The sequence below is a fragment of the Mesoplodon densirostris genome, chromosome 1 (genome assembly GCF_025265405.1).
Source record: "Mesoplodon densirostris isolate mMesDen1 chromosome 1, mMesDen1 primary haplotype, whole genome shotgun sequence".
NCBI lineage: Eukaryota > Metazoa > Chordata > Mammalia > Artiodactyla > Ziphiidae > Mesoplodon > Mesoplodon densirostris.
In genome coordinates, this window is record NC_082661.1 from 237,757,855 (window position 1) to 237,773,046 (window position 15,192).

Sequence of the window (15,192 nt, forward strand, 5' to 3'; positions counted from 1 at the left end):
ACCGGCTTCTTAACTTTACATGGCTTAATTAATGAGGATACTATTGACCTAAGTAGGGCACACAGAAGGATTCTGAGGGTTGAGTGGGTGACTAGAGAAGAAAGGTGCTAAAACTTTTGTATTCAAGGATTAGAGAGAGATGAAGTTCAGATTGGACATATTTTCATACAGTTCCTAGGTAGGATTCTGCTGTATGTCAGGTAGGAAGTTTATTTCAGATCATCAAAGAAACTGCTGTTTTACACAGGCTACCTATTTTTTTTTTTTTTTTTTTTTTTTTTGCGGTATGCGGGCCTCTCACTGTTGTGGCCTCCCCCGTTGCGGAGCACAGGCTCCAGACGCGCAGGCTCCGGACGCGCAGGCTCAGCGGCCATGGCTCACGGGCCCAGCCGCGCGGCACATGGGATCCTCCCAGACCGGGGCACGAACCCGCATCCCCTGCATCGGCAGGCGGACTCTCAACCACTTGCGCCACCAGGGAGGCCCCAGGCTACCTATTTTTAATGCTAATCCCTACATTAGAAAAAATGGCTATGAAACAGAATCTGCTCAGTTTATCTTAAATATTTTATACTCCTAAAGTCCAAGCACCAAGCAAAGGATTTTAATATTTGTCTCTTTTCTGCACAATTAGTTGCTATATTTATAAATTTAAAACAGTCAAGATATTGAAGCAAACTTTATCTACCTTAAAATTAATATGATGAATTTATAGCAGTTATAAAATTAATTGATAATGTTTGTAATATCCATCTCACTTAAAATAGATTGAATCAATTTGGTCGCATTCACATAGGAATTGGGTCTATACTATAGACATTACATTTTGCCTTCATAATATACATTTCAAGGATCTGATTTAATTCATCCATATTTGTGAATAGACTTATTAAAGGGTCCACTTTATTGAAATGTTCTACTATGTGCAAATTTAGGGATCAGAGGACAGATACTTTGAGCCCCAACCAAAATGAAACCAATCCATTTGTGATATTCCTTGCACCCTTGAGTTTTCCTCGTTCCATATTTGTTCATTTTTTAAATTGTAGATTCTTGTGCTAGTTGATGAAAATGGGCCCATTAGGTGCAGAGGCTGATGAGAACCAGACAGTGGAAGAAATGAAAGTGGAGCAGTTCGGTCCAGGGCACACCACTCCTAGAGGGGAGCTGGCCCCTAACTCTGAGCCGGAGCTTATAGACAGCACCAAGATGATTGAGGTACAGATCGTCCTTATATTGGCCTATTGCTCCATCATCTTGCTTGGGGTGATTGGCAATTCCTTGGTGATCCATGTGGTGATCAAATTCAAGAGCATGCGTACAGTAACCAACATTTTTATTGCCAACCTGGCTGTGGCGGATCTTCTGGTGAACACCCTGTGCTTGCCATTTACACTTACCTACACCTTAATGGGGGAGTGGAAAATGGGTCCTGTCCTATGCCACTTGGTGCCCTATGCCCAGGGCCTGGCGGTACAAGTGTCCACCATCACCTTGACAGTAATTGCCCTTGACCGGCATCGTTGCATTGTCTACCACCTGGAGAGCAAGATTTCCAAGCGAATCACCTTCTTGATTATTGGTTTGGCTTGGGGCATCAGTGCCCTGCTAGCAAGCCCCCTGGCCATCTTCCGGGAGTATTCATTGATTGAGATTATTCCTGACTTTGAGATTGTGGCCTGTACTGAGAAGTGGCCTGGTGAGGAGAAGAGCATCTATAGCACTGTCTACAGTCTTTCCTCCTTATTAATCCTGTATGTTTTGCCTCTGGGCATCATCTCTGTTTCCTATACTCGTATCTGGAGTAAACTTAAGAACCATGTCACCCCTGGAGCTGCTAATGACCACTACCATCAGCGGAGGCAAAAAACCACCAAAATGCTGGTGTGTGTGGTGGTGGTATTTGCAGTCAGCTGGTTGCCGCTCCATGCCTTCCAACTTGCTGTCGACATTGACAACAAAGTCTTGGACCTGAAGGAGTACAAACTCATCTTCACTGTGTTCCACATCATTGCCATGTGCTCCACCTTTGCCAACCCCCTTCTCTATGGCTGGATGAACAGCAACTACAGAAACGCTTTCCTCTCAGCCTTCCGCTGTGAGCAGAGGTTAGACACCATTCTCTCCGAGGTATCTATGACATTCAAGTCTAAAAAGAACCTGGAAGCCACAGAGAACAATGGCCCCAATGATTCTTTCACAGAGGCTGCCAACGTCTAAGGCAACTGCCATGTGAAAATATATGGATGAATTCTGACCAGAGCTGTAAACCTAGTTGAGTGGGGTGTGCAGGTGCATCCTCATTTCCCATTTTAAGGAAACATCTGAATGGAAGCAACTGCAGTGTAATTCATGGAAAGCTGTTTGTCAGAGTCTAGTAAAAACACTCAAATTCAAAGATAAGGCAACAAAAGTTTGCTTACAGTTGCTTAGATTGTAAGTTGGATTATGAATAAAAGCAGAGAGAAATGTTTTTGACTGTTTCCCAGGGTGAAGGAAACGTGAACAAGGAGTTGGTGTTATCAGCATTGCTAAGAGGTGGTGGGTAAAAAAGTTGACTTTAAAATCACATTAGGGCATAGAATGGGGATGACGTATAATTCACTGCTCCCCGCTCATCTGATGAAAAGGCTGCCAACACCAATTTCCCTAGAAAGCCACAGACTCTTCTCTATTGTATTTTGCCTTTTTGTTATTCTTCCTGTGGACTAAAATCATCAGAGAACACTACAGGTAAATGTTACCAACTATTTGAATGACTTCAAGGAAATAAACTGAAATTTTCTATGTAATTAGTGTTTTGGCAAATGATGGGGAAAATATTTACCACCCAGTTAGCCAATTGTTTTTTAAAACCAAATGCACAATTAAAGAAAAGTTTCTTCAACTTAGAATCAAAGGCTGAAATTCTCAGAGAAATGTAAACCATCATTTAACTTCTCATTTCAACTTGTCCCTGCTTTGTATAGTTACTATTTGGATAACAAATAAGCATGCCACACAATACTTTTAATCATTGCTAATTACTATAACTTTTTGAACACATATTATTCCTATGTTGGAGCTGAGTTTGTCTTCACTAAAAATTAAATCAGATTAGGAAAGAGTTTTGTGGCAGTTTGTAACATTTTGCGGTTATTTGTAAGCAGTTTTTGCACAGGTACACACTCTAATGTGTTTACTGCAGTGTTATTATTATTTACTTTTGAAATTCATCTTCCATGGACCCATTCATGATTCATAAAACAATGTAATTTCATCAAAATGGAACCCATCTGGTAAGAACTATTAAAAACATTATATTCATTCCACTTTAAAAATGTTCAGTTTGGACCAGTTTCAACATAAGTTATCCTCCTTTCAAAATAATTAGCTATATTTTTCAATAACTTCTGAATATATACATAATAAAAATTTACCTATAAATAGTGGAACATAGATGCTGTAATACTTTTCTTTTAATGATTTTGTGAATACAATTTTTATTTCAGTATTATCTAACCAAAGATGCTTAAAACCCTATTACATTCATGAAAAATAATTGAGATATTAAAATAGCTGTACTTCTTTGCTGTTAATGAATTTTCATTGTAATCATATTTTTACAAGTATGACTGAATTTGTGAATAGATTCCTTAAATTTTAAGTAAATTCAGCATGACTGTTGCATGCTATAATGTTATAAACATACAATATATATGTTATATATGTTATAAACATTAACTTTGTGAACAGGAGCAACTTATTTTATGGTTACATTTAAAATTCATATTATGGCTCTTACTGAATTATTTTCATGCTAGAAATAAAAGACTGGTCTTGAAGTAGACTGCACTTTTGGAATACTGAAGAAGAATGAAAACAATGGAAGTTAGATTAAGTGTAAGACTGAATAAGAAGTTGACAAATAATGCATATCTGTAATATATAATTGAATAATTCATTTTTCTCTTGGACTTGATATAACTGTCCCAGAAGAAGCCTTTTGTCTTTTAAATAGCAGTTACTTTGCTCAAGATGCTAATAGATAATTGTGCTCAAAGATTTTTTTTTCCTCTTGGAGGATTCTTACACTGTAGGAAAAGTGCATGCTACTGTATCACCTGTTGTCATAGTAAATTATTAGAATCCAATTAATATTTGTGATCTAACTAATTATGTTAACTCATTAATAAAATGTCTTTTATGTAGTGATTTTGTCTGTTGAAATAAAAAGATTTTAGGAAATTAGAGAAATGTGTGTTAATTTATGTCAGAGTTCCTGTCCAAGATGAGATAGCCTTTGATACAACTAAAGAAAGGGAAATCATGGTGGCTCCTGCACAGTTAGTCTAGTGCTCTCTCCAGTCTGTACATGAACTTGAGTCAATGGACTCATTCCTGTGGCTGCAGGTATAATTCACATTCTGACAATGCCTGAATATACCTCTATTTTCAGACCTGACCTTTCTTCTGGACGTCAAACCTCTATCAGCCCACTTGACGTGCCCACATAGTTTCTCACCAGCTGATCAAACCCAGTGTGTCTAAGTCAGAACCTGCCATTTTGATCCACACCCCACCCCACCTCCACTTTGTTTTCCTGTATAGCCTGCCCCAGTCATGACACTGCTATCCACCCAGCTCCCAAAAGTGTAAGCACTTTGGAATCATTCTTGTCTCTGCTGTGTCTTTATCACACATGTCCAATTAATTCTTACATTTTGTGCTAATTCCTAGATGTTTCTTGAATCAATTCACTTTTCTCCATCCCTGTGTTCCCCACCATAGTTCAGACTGTGATTATCTCCCTAGACCCCTATATCTCTCATCTGGCTTAATGTAGCTACTTCCTAATTGTTCTTTCGATATCTCATCACTTTCCTATCCAATCCAACTTTGCCCACTGGCCAAGTGATTTTTCAAAAAACTCAAATTTTATCAAATCACTTTTCCCCTCATCATTCTTATACCAAAATCTTTCTATGACTTGGAAGGACGTATAGTACCTCATTGCACCTCTATGTTTTACCCCTTGCAGATTCTCTCTTTTTCTAGTCTTTGCTACAAATGGAGCATATGAAGGCAGAGGACGAGGACTGTTTTAATCATTGTGGTATCACAGGTACTTGCAGTTCCTGGCACCAAGTAAGTGCTCAGTAAATATCCATCAAGAAAATTGAATTGATGAGTGAAGTAAATATTAAAGCAGATTTGAAGATACATCCATAAGGACGTAAATGATAAGCTACACGATAGGAAACCATCTTTATCATAAAACTTGTAGAAAAGTCAGGTTTTAGCTATGCTGGAATCCAGTAGAGATGCATACTTGTTCAAGATTAGATTGGCTTTATTTTCTTGAAGGCCATTAAGGATAGACATTGGCATAGTTGAAGGAGCTCTATAAATAGATTCCACTTATGGCTCACTCAGAATTATCTAGAACCTTGTACAAGGGAAGCAGGTAGCAGCCAATGAAGTCTATTAGTCATGATTCAGATAGCTAAGGAGAAACGATCACAGGTATTTCCAGCAAAAAGTCATTTAATACAGGAAATTAAAATCTTGCAAAACCATTGGAGGAACTGGATAAGTGAAAGTTAGTAAAAGCCTCCACTGACATTGAGGAAACAAGGAAGTGCAAAATTGCAGGAAACCACAATGAATACCTACAGCAGCAATGTGGACAATACACAGGAATAAGCATACATTTATCTGTGAAAATGTTATTGCCTCCTGCTAAAGCCACTCTCCTGCCCATCCCTCCCATAGACTCAGTAATACGTTTTTTTTCTCTTCTGCTTTCCAAAGTTCATGTGAGTATCTCTCACTTGTGAAATATAACTCAAGCCTTGCTGGCAGGGATTTGGGGAAATGTAGTTCTTAGGTTTCCAGACCCTACAATACAGGCGAGAGCTTTGAATGAAGAATATGGTACTTAATTGCTGTCCAACAATCTGGCAATCTTGAGAACTGCCCAAAAGGTGCAATTTCTAGTTGCAACCACATTCTCTCCCTCTCTGTACCTCTGGGCTCTTCAGAGTTGCGGTGATGCAAGTTAACTATGCCTTTTTTTCTTTTTTCTCTTATCCAGGTCAATGTGTTAAAGGTACTCTTTAAAACTGAACTATTAGTACAGGTGGACTAAGGAGTAAAGTACCAGTAAAGACCATTTTGGAAAGGAGGAAGAAAGATTTATACCAAGACTTTAAAAACAAAACTCTAAAAACTACACAAGGATATGCATTCCGAGTGAGCTTCCTAGGATGAGCAAAAGAAATGATGTTTCAGGGAGAAAATAATTTTAAAATTTTCAAGTTCATGAGATGAAATATTAAATTATAAGGTAACAAAAGATAAAGAATTTACTTTTCCTTAAGAAAACAAAGTCTAAAGAATCACAAAAATAGTGGAGAACACAAACATCTTCATGATTATGTCTTATGACATTAAACAAAGGTAGGAATTTTATTTAACAAAGGGTTACTAAGGGTTGATTTGTGAAGATTTATAAAAGACACCTGTCCGTTAGACTACTGACCTTTTTCTTCCTTGGTACACTGGTCGATGTCCATAGACTTTACAAGTTTCCCTGGGTATGGAAGAGTTTATAGGAAAGACTGTGAGTTATGACATTCACATGTTATCTGTAACTCCAACTCTTTTTTTTTTTTTTTTGTGGTATGTGGGCCTCTCACTGTTGTGGCCTCTCCCGTTGTGAAGCACAGGCTCCAGACACACAGGCTCAAAGGCCATGGCTTACAGGCCCAGCCACTCCATGGCACGTGGGATCTTCCCGGACCGGGGCATGAACCTGTGTCCCCTGCATCGGAAGGAGGACTCTCAACCACTGCACCACCAAGGAAGCCCCTAACTCTTTCTTTTTAATTTGTGAATGTGTAAGTGAATGGAAGTAAACAGAAATGACTAACCCTGAATCTACTCTCCTTTATAAACAAATCATTACCAAGTTTAAACACTTTAACAAATTACTTGCAAAACACCACATATGTTACAGGTGTGAGTTGTCACATTAAAATTTAAACGTGCTGCATTATCTTCAAAAGAAATAAAGAAAATCAATTGAAGATTTTAAATTTGTTTTTTGCCCTTCTCAAAGGAAAGTAACATACATTGTAAAAAAAAGAAAGTATAGATATGTATATATGCACAAATACACACATTTAATTACAAACAAAATCACGTTGATGTACACTATCATTCAATATTGTATATTGCCTGTGTATAAACCATCCAACTATGTAACAGTGGTTATTACCCTTTTTCCATTTGATACACGCTTACCACCAGGGCCCTGTGAAAGTATTTACCAGTGGCCTGTGGGTGGGCCAGGGTGAAGAGAGTGGGGGAATGCATTTTGGAATGTGAACAAAAATACTTTGGATATACACTGTCATGCATAAAAGCTCCTTGGTGAGAGTTACCAACCAGTTGATAATCAAAGATGATACATATCAAACTGGTGCTTATCATTTTGAACACCAACACATTTAAAATGTCATCTATTAGGATAGAATAAGCTACAATCAGCCTCTAAGTACACATAGATCTATTGAGCAATTATTCCTGTTCTCTGATAGAAGAAAATCAGAGTCTTGTTTTGAGAATGCAATTGAAGAGGAGAGAAAAATGGATTCAATGGATGTATTTAGAGTCAGGACTGCTGAGTGCACTGTGTATATTAAGTTGGAGCCAAATGCCATCAGTCAAAATAGATCTACAATTATATCTGGATCCCATCAGACTTGACCGTATTGAGGGATGTAACAACAGGGTCTAGGGGAACAGAGATAATGTAATTTTAGATTCACTGAAGTAATAATAAGAGACATTTGACACTGAAGGATTTCTTCTGCCTTTTTGTTCCAGGAAAATTCATTTACTGGAAGTAAAATCTTCCTACTTACTACTACAAGGACAATTCCATATAAACAGCTTTTGTCAAAGGCACAAAAAGACTCACAAATGGACAGATACAGTACACTTAATAGATTATGACCTCTAAAGCTCCACAGGAGATATACAAACCTGGTTTGTCTCCATTCTAAGGATTTTACATTTACTTTCTGATGTTTAGCTTAAAAGTCTAAAATTGGATGTAGGCATTCCTTACCTAGGAGGACCTCATGAGAATTACTTATAACTGTCATTACATTCCAAGACAACATGAAACAGATGATTATAGTTATGAGTATTCATTAAAATACAGGTCCCAGAAGCTTTTTTTTTTCTTCTAGTGGATATAATTTAAAGTATACTAATGGAATTTTGGAACTTTTGATATTGTGATGTGGTGCTATGCAAAAATATAGTTGAGCATATACCTTGAGCAGTTTTGCTATTAGTGCTAATCACTTGTACTGATACATTATTCACCATCTCTTACTGATTACACTTTGCCCACGAGCACATTTTTACAGGTATGACTGTACAACAGAGTTATGTCATCCTTGAATAAAACTCAATATGTTCAACCATTAATAGCATTCTTTACAATATCTTCTGTTATTCCTGAGCGTAAGTCCCTCTCATGAGTTTTCTCCCATCGTCCTCCTCTCCATTTCTGTTTTCTACTGACAGAGATTGGCTGGAAGGACAAGTGAGGTGAGCAGGGTTCCAAGGAGCATGTAATATACTCCATAATGCCAGGAAGACCAGTGGGTGAATCTGCATGAGGAAACGCTTAAAGCTGGAGAGTCCACAGCAACAGCCAATTTCAAGGGAGCAGTCTTAAAGGGGTCATGGAACTAAGCATCAGCATCTGAGCAGGGCCTGGACCAAACCAGGAAGCAGAAACTGAGATAAGAGGGAGGCAGGAGCAAAGTAATAGCTGCACCACTGTGGATAGCAATGCTAAATGAAGGGTCCTGGACAAAGGTGGAAAATCTTAGTTAATCATCTCTTTATGTAACGTATACTCATGACAGCAACACTCACACCTTTTAGTTAAAATTATCTGCAAGCTCTCATAACTCTCTAGAAGAAAACATTTTAATTAATTATCAGGGTTTTTTTAATAGCTGGGTGTTTATTCATTCAACACATAATTACATAAGTTTACTGAATCTTAAAATAGTAAATTCTTGTAATAATTACTTCCTGCTTTTCACCCTATTCGGAAAGAGATGTATGAGAGAGAGTGTTCTCTGTGGAGAGAGGGAGACATGGAGGGGAAAGAGCAGACAAAACATTCTAAAGGAAAGGGGCAGAAGACCCCCAGTAGTTTCCTGTTTGCCTTCATTGTGTACATCAAATTGATACCAATTCACTGGAAGATTCACTGAATTTCTGGAGCACTGCTGAACTCCCAGCCAGCCCCAGCACTCAGTCAATCCCCTACAATTTATATTTTAATTAAAGTAAAATTTACAGTTAAAGGCACAGATTTAGGTACATAATTCTATGCATTTTGACAGGTGTATACACATATATAACCACTTACCACAATCAATATATAGATGATTCTCATCACTTCATAAAGATCCTTCATGTTCATTTCCAATCACCTCCAACCTATTCCAATAGCAAGCCATAGATTAATTTTGTCTATTCTTCAACTTCATACAAATGGAAACATAGACAATGTATTGTTTATATCTGGCTTATTTTACATAATATAATGCTTTGGAGATTCATCCATTTGTTGTACATTCATTCATTTTTTACTTTATTACTGGGTCATGTTCAATTTTGTGAGTACACTACAATTTATTTATCCATTCTCCTCTTGATAGACATTTGGGTTATTTCAGAGTTTTGGCTGTTATGACTAAATCTGTTATAAATTTTCTTTCCTAATTCTTTTTGTGCACATATATTTTTATGTCCCTGAGGGAAACACAAGCAACTGAATTACTGGGTCATGGAATATATATATAGTGAACTTTATATAAGAAACTGCTAAAGCATTTTTCCAATGGGGGTTACACTCTCACTTGAAAAATATGAGAGATCTAGTTGTTCCATACTTTTGCAACATTTGGTGTTGTCTGATGTTTAAATATTTTCCATTGAAGTGGAAATCCCAGAGTGCTTTGGATTTGTATTTATCTGACGGTTAATGATGTTGATTATGCCTATTCATCATTCATATATCTTCTTTGGAAAAGTCTATTCTTTATTCATATCTACTGTACATTTTTTTTTGTGTGTGGTATGCGGGCCTCTCACCACTGTGGCCCTTCCCACCATGGAGCACAGGCTCTGATGCGCAGGCCCAGCAGACATGGCCCATGGGCCCAACCGCACTGTGGCATGTGGGATCTTCCTGGACCGGGGCACAAACCCGCATCCCCTGCATCGGCAGGTGGACTCCCAACCACTGTGCCACCAGGGAAGCTCTACTGTACATTTTTTAAAATTGTATATTTTGGTTTTTTATTGAATTGTAGATCCCTGTAAATTTGGATATATACTGAATATAAACTTGATATGTTCTCCCGAATACATGTATCACAAATGATTTTTCCAAGGAAGTGATAACAGTTTTTAATTTTGATCAAACTCAATTGATCATTTTTTCTTTTAACATTAGTATTTTTTGTGTCCTCTCTGAGAAATATTTGCTTGCCCCAAGGCCAGAAAGATATTCTGTTTTCCCAGAAGCTTTACAGTTTTAGATTTCACAACCATGATTCATCTCAATGAATTTTGGGTTTGGATTTATTTATTTTTCATATCTTTATCTAATTCTTCTGGCACCAATCATTAGAAAGACTTTAATGAGAATCAAGAATAGCTACAATCCTGCAGCCTGTGGAACAAAAACCACATCCACAGAAAGATAGACAACATGAAAAGGCAGAGGGCTATATACCACATGAAGGAACAAGATAAAACCCCAGACGAACAAATAAATGAAGTGGAGATAGGCAACCTTCCAAAAACGAATTCAGAATAATGATAGTGAAGATGATCTAGGACCTCGGAAAAAGAATGGAGGCAAAGATCGAGAAGATGCAAGAAGAGTTAAAGAACAAACAAAGATGAACAATACAATAACTGAAATGAAAACTACACTAGAAGGAATCAATAACAGAATAACTGAGGCAGAAGAATGGATAAGTAACCTGGAAGACAGAATGGTGGAATTCACTGCTGTAGAACAGAATAAAGAAAAAAGAATGAAGACAGCCTAAGAAAACTCTGGGACAACATTAACTGCACCAACATTCACATTATAGGGGTCCCAGAATGAGAAGAGAGAGAAAGGACCCCCAGAAAATTCTTGAAGAGATTATACTCAAAAACTTCCCTAACATGGGAAAGGAAATAACCACCCCAGTCCAGGAAGCACAGAGAGTCCTATACAAGATAAATGCAAGGAGAAACACATCGAGACACATAATAATCAAATTGGGCAAAATCAAAAACAAAGAAAAATTATTGAAAGCAGCAAGGGAAAAATGACAAATAATATATAAGGGAACTCCCATAAGGTAACAGCTGATTTATCAGCAGAAACTCTACAAGCCAGAAGGGAGTGGCATGATATACTTAAAGTGATGAAAGGGAAGAACCTACAACCAAGATTACTCTACCTGGCAAGGATCTCATTCAGATTCGATGGAGAAATCAAAAGGTTTACAGATAAGCAAAAGCTAAGAGAATTCAGCCCCACCAAACCAGCTGTACAACAAATGCTAAAGGAGCTTCTCTAAGTGGGAAACAGAAGAGAAGGACCTACAAAAACAAATGCAAAACAATTAAGAAAATGGTAATAGGAACATACATATCGATAATTACCTTAAACATGAATGGATTAAATGCTCCAACCAAAAGACACAGGCTTGCTGAATGCATACAAAAACAAGACCCATCTATATGCTGTCTACAAGAGACCCACATCAGACCTAGGGAAACATACAGACTGAAAGTGAGGGGATGGAAAAAGATATTCCATGCAAATGGAAACCAAAAGAAAGCTGGAGTAGCAATATTCATATCAGATAAAATAGACTTTAAAATAAAGAATGTTACAAGAGACAAGGAAGGCCACTACATAATGATCAAGGGATCAATCCAAGAAGAACATATAACAATTATAAATATGCATGCACCCATCATAGGAGCACCTCAATACATAAGGCAACTTCTAACAGCTCTAAAAGAGGAAATTGACAGTAACACAATAATGGTGTGGGACTTTAACACCTCACTTACATCAATGGACAGATCATCCAAAATGAAAATAAATAAGGAAACAGAAGCTTTTAATGACACAATAGACCAAATAGATTTAATTGATATTTATAGTACATTCCATCCAAAAGCAGCAGATTACACTTTCTTCTCAAGTGAGCATGGAACATTCTTCAGGATATATCACATCTTGGGTCACAAATCAAGCCTCAGTAAATTTAAGAAAATTGAAATCATATCAAGCATCTTTTCTGACCACAACGCTATGAGATTAGAAATGAATTATAGGGAAATCACATAAAAAACACAAACACATGGAGGCTAAATAATATGTTACTAAATAACCAAGAGATCACGAAAGAAATCATAGAGGAAATCAAAAAATACCTAGAGACAAATGACAATGAAAACACGATGATCCAAAACCTATGGGATGTAGCAGGGCTTCCCTGGTGGCACAGTGGTTGAGAGTCTGCCTGCCAATGCAGGGGACACGGGTTCGTGCCCCAGTCTGGGAAGATCCCACATGCTGCGGAGTGGCTGGGCCTGTGAGCCATGGCCACTGAGCCTACGTGTCCGGAGCCTGTGTTCTGCAACAGGAGAGGCCACAACAGTGAGAGGCACATGTACCACAAAACCTATGGGATGCAGCAAAAGCAGTTACAAGAGGGAAGTTTATAGCTATACAAGCCTACAAGCCTACCTCAAGAAACAAGAAAAATCTCAAATAAACAGCCTAAACTTACACCTAAAGGAATTAGAGAATGAAGAACAAAAAACCCCCAAAGTTAGCAGAAGGAAAGAAATCATAAAGATCAGAGCAGAAATAAATGAAATAGAAATGAAGTAAACAATAGCAAAGATCAATAAAACTAAAAGCTGGTTCTTTGAAAAGGTAAACAAAATTGATCAAACTTTCACCAGATTCATGAAGAAAAAGTGGGAGAGGACTCAAATCAATAAAATTAGACATGAAAAAGAAGTTACAACAGACACCACAGCAATACAAAGCATACTAGGAGACTACTACAAGCAACTCTATGCCAATAAATTGGACAACCTGGAAGAAATGGACACATTCTTATAAATGTATAACTTTCCAAGACTGAACAAGGAAGAAATAGAAAATATGAACAGACCAATCACAAGTAATGAAATTGAAACTGTGATTAAAAATCTTCCAACAATCAAAAGTCCAGGACCAGATGGCTTCACAGGTGAATTCTATAAAATATTTAGAGAAGAGCTAACACCCATCCTTCTCAAACTCTTCCAAAAATGTGCAGAGAAAGGAACACTCTCAAACTCATTCGATGAGGCTACCATCAACCTGAGACCAAAACAAGAAAAAGATACTACAAAAAAAGAAAATTACAGACCAATATTACTGATGAATATAGATGCAAAAATCCTCAACAAAATACTAGCAAACAGAATCCAATACCACATTAAAAGGATCATACACCATGATCAACTGGGATTTATCCCAGGGATGTAAGGATTCTTCAAGATATGCAAATCAATCAATATGCTACACCAAATTAGCAAATTGAAGGAAAAAAATCATATGATCATTTCAATACATGCAGAAAAAGTTTTTGACAGAATTCAACACCCGTTTATGATAAAACTCTCCAGGTAGTGGCCTAGAGGGAACCTACCTCAACATAATAAAGGCCATATACGACAAATCCACAGCCAAAATCATTCTCAATGGTGAAAAACTGAAAGCATTTCCTCTAAAATCAGGAACAAAGCAAGTGGGTCCACTCTCACCACTATTATTCAACATAGATTTGGAAGTCCTAGCCATGGCAATCAGAGAAGAAAAAGAAACAAAAGGAATACAAATTGGAAAAGAAGAAAAAACTGTCACTGTTTGCAGGTGACATGATACTATACATAGAGAATCCTAAAGATCCCACCAGAAAACTACTAGAGGTAATCAATGAATTTGGTAAAGTTGCAGGATACAAAAATAATGCACAGAAATCTCTTGCATTCCTATGCACTGATGATGAAAAATCAGAAAGAGAAATTAAGGAAACACTCCCACTTACCATTGCAACAAAAGAATAAAATGCCTAGGAATAAACCTACCTAGGGAGACCAAAGCCCTGTATGCAGAAAACTATAAGACACTGATGAAAGAAATACAAGATGATACCAACAGATGGAGAGATATACCATGTTCTTAGATTGGAAGAATCAATATTGTGAAAAAAACTATACTACCTAAAGCAATCTACAGATTCAATGCAATCCCTATCAAATTACCAATTGCATTTTTTATGGAACTAGAACAAAAACGCTTAACATTTTTATGGAGACACAAAAGACCCTGAATAGCCAAAGCAGTCTTGAGGGAAAAAAAATGGAGCTGGAGGAATCAGACTCCCTGACTTCAGACTATAATACAAAGCTACAGTAATCAAGACAATATGGTACTGGCACAAAAACAGAAACATAGATCAATGGAAAAAGATAGAAAGCCCAGAGATAAATCCACGCACTTATGGTCAACTAATCTATGACAAAGGAAGCAAGGATATACAATGGACAAAAGACAGTCTCTTCAATAGGTGGTGCTGTGAAAACTGGACAGCTAAATGTAAAAGAATGCAATTAGAACACTCCCTAACACCATACACAAAATTAAACTCAAAATGGATTCGAGACCTAAATGTAAGACTGCACACTATAAAACTCTTAGAGGAAAACATAGGAAGAACACTCTTTGACATAAATCACAGCAAGATCTTTTTTGATCCACCTCCTAGAGTAATGGAAATAAAAACAAAAATAAACAAATGGAACCTAATGAAACTTCAAAGATTTTGCACAGGAAAGGAAACCATAAACAAGATGAAAAGACAACCCTCAGAATTGGAGAAAATATTTGCAAACAAATCGATGGACAAAGGATTAATCTCCACAATATATAAACAGCTCATGCAGCTCAATATTAAGAAAACAAGCAACTCAACACAAAAATGGGCAGAAGACCTAAATAGACATTTATCCAAAGAAGACATACAGATTTCCAAG

General features: G+C 37.2%; 1 protein-coding gene across 1 annotated transcript; it reads left to right on the forward strand.

The window, feature by feature from the left end:
- Positions 1–1,065: 1,065 nt before the first annotated feature.
- NPY2R (neuropeptide Y receptor Y2) lies at positions 1,066–2,220 on the forward strand. The gene has a single exon (XM_060095408.1). The coding sequence runs from the start codon at positions 1,066–1,068 to the stop codon at positions 2,218–2,220; it is 1,155 nt and encodes a 384-aa protein (XP_059951391.1).
- The last annotated feature ends 12,972 nt before the right edge of the window (positions 2,221–15,192 follow it).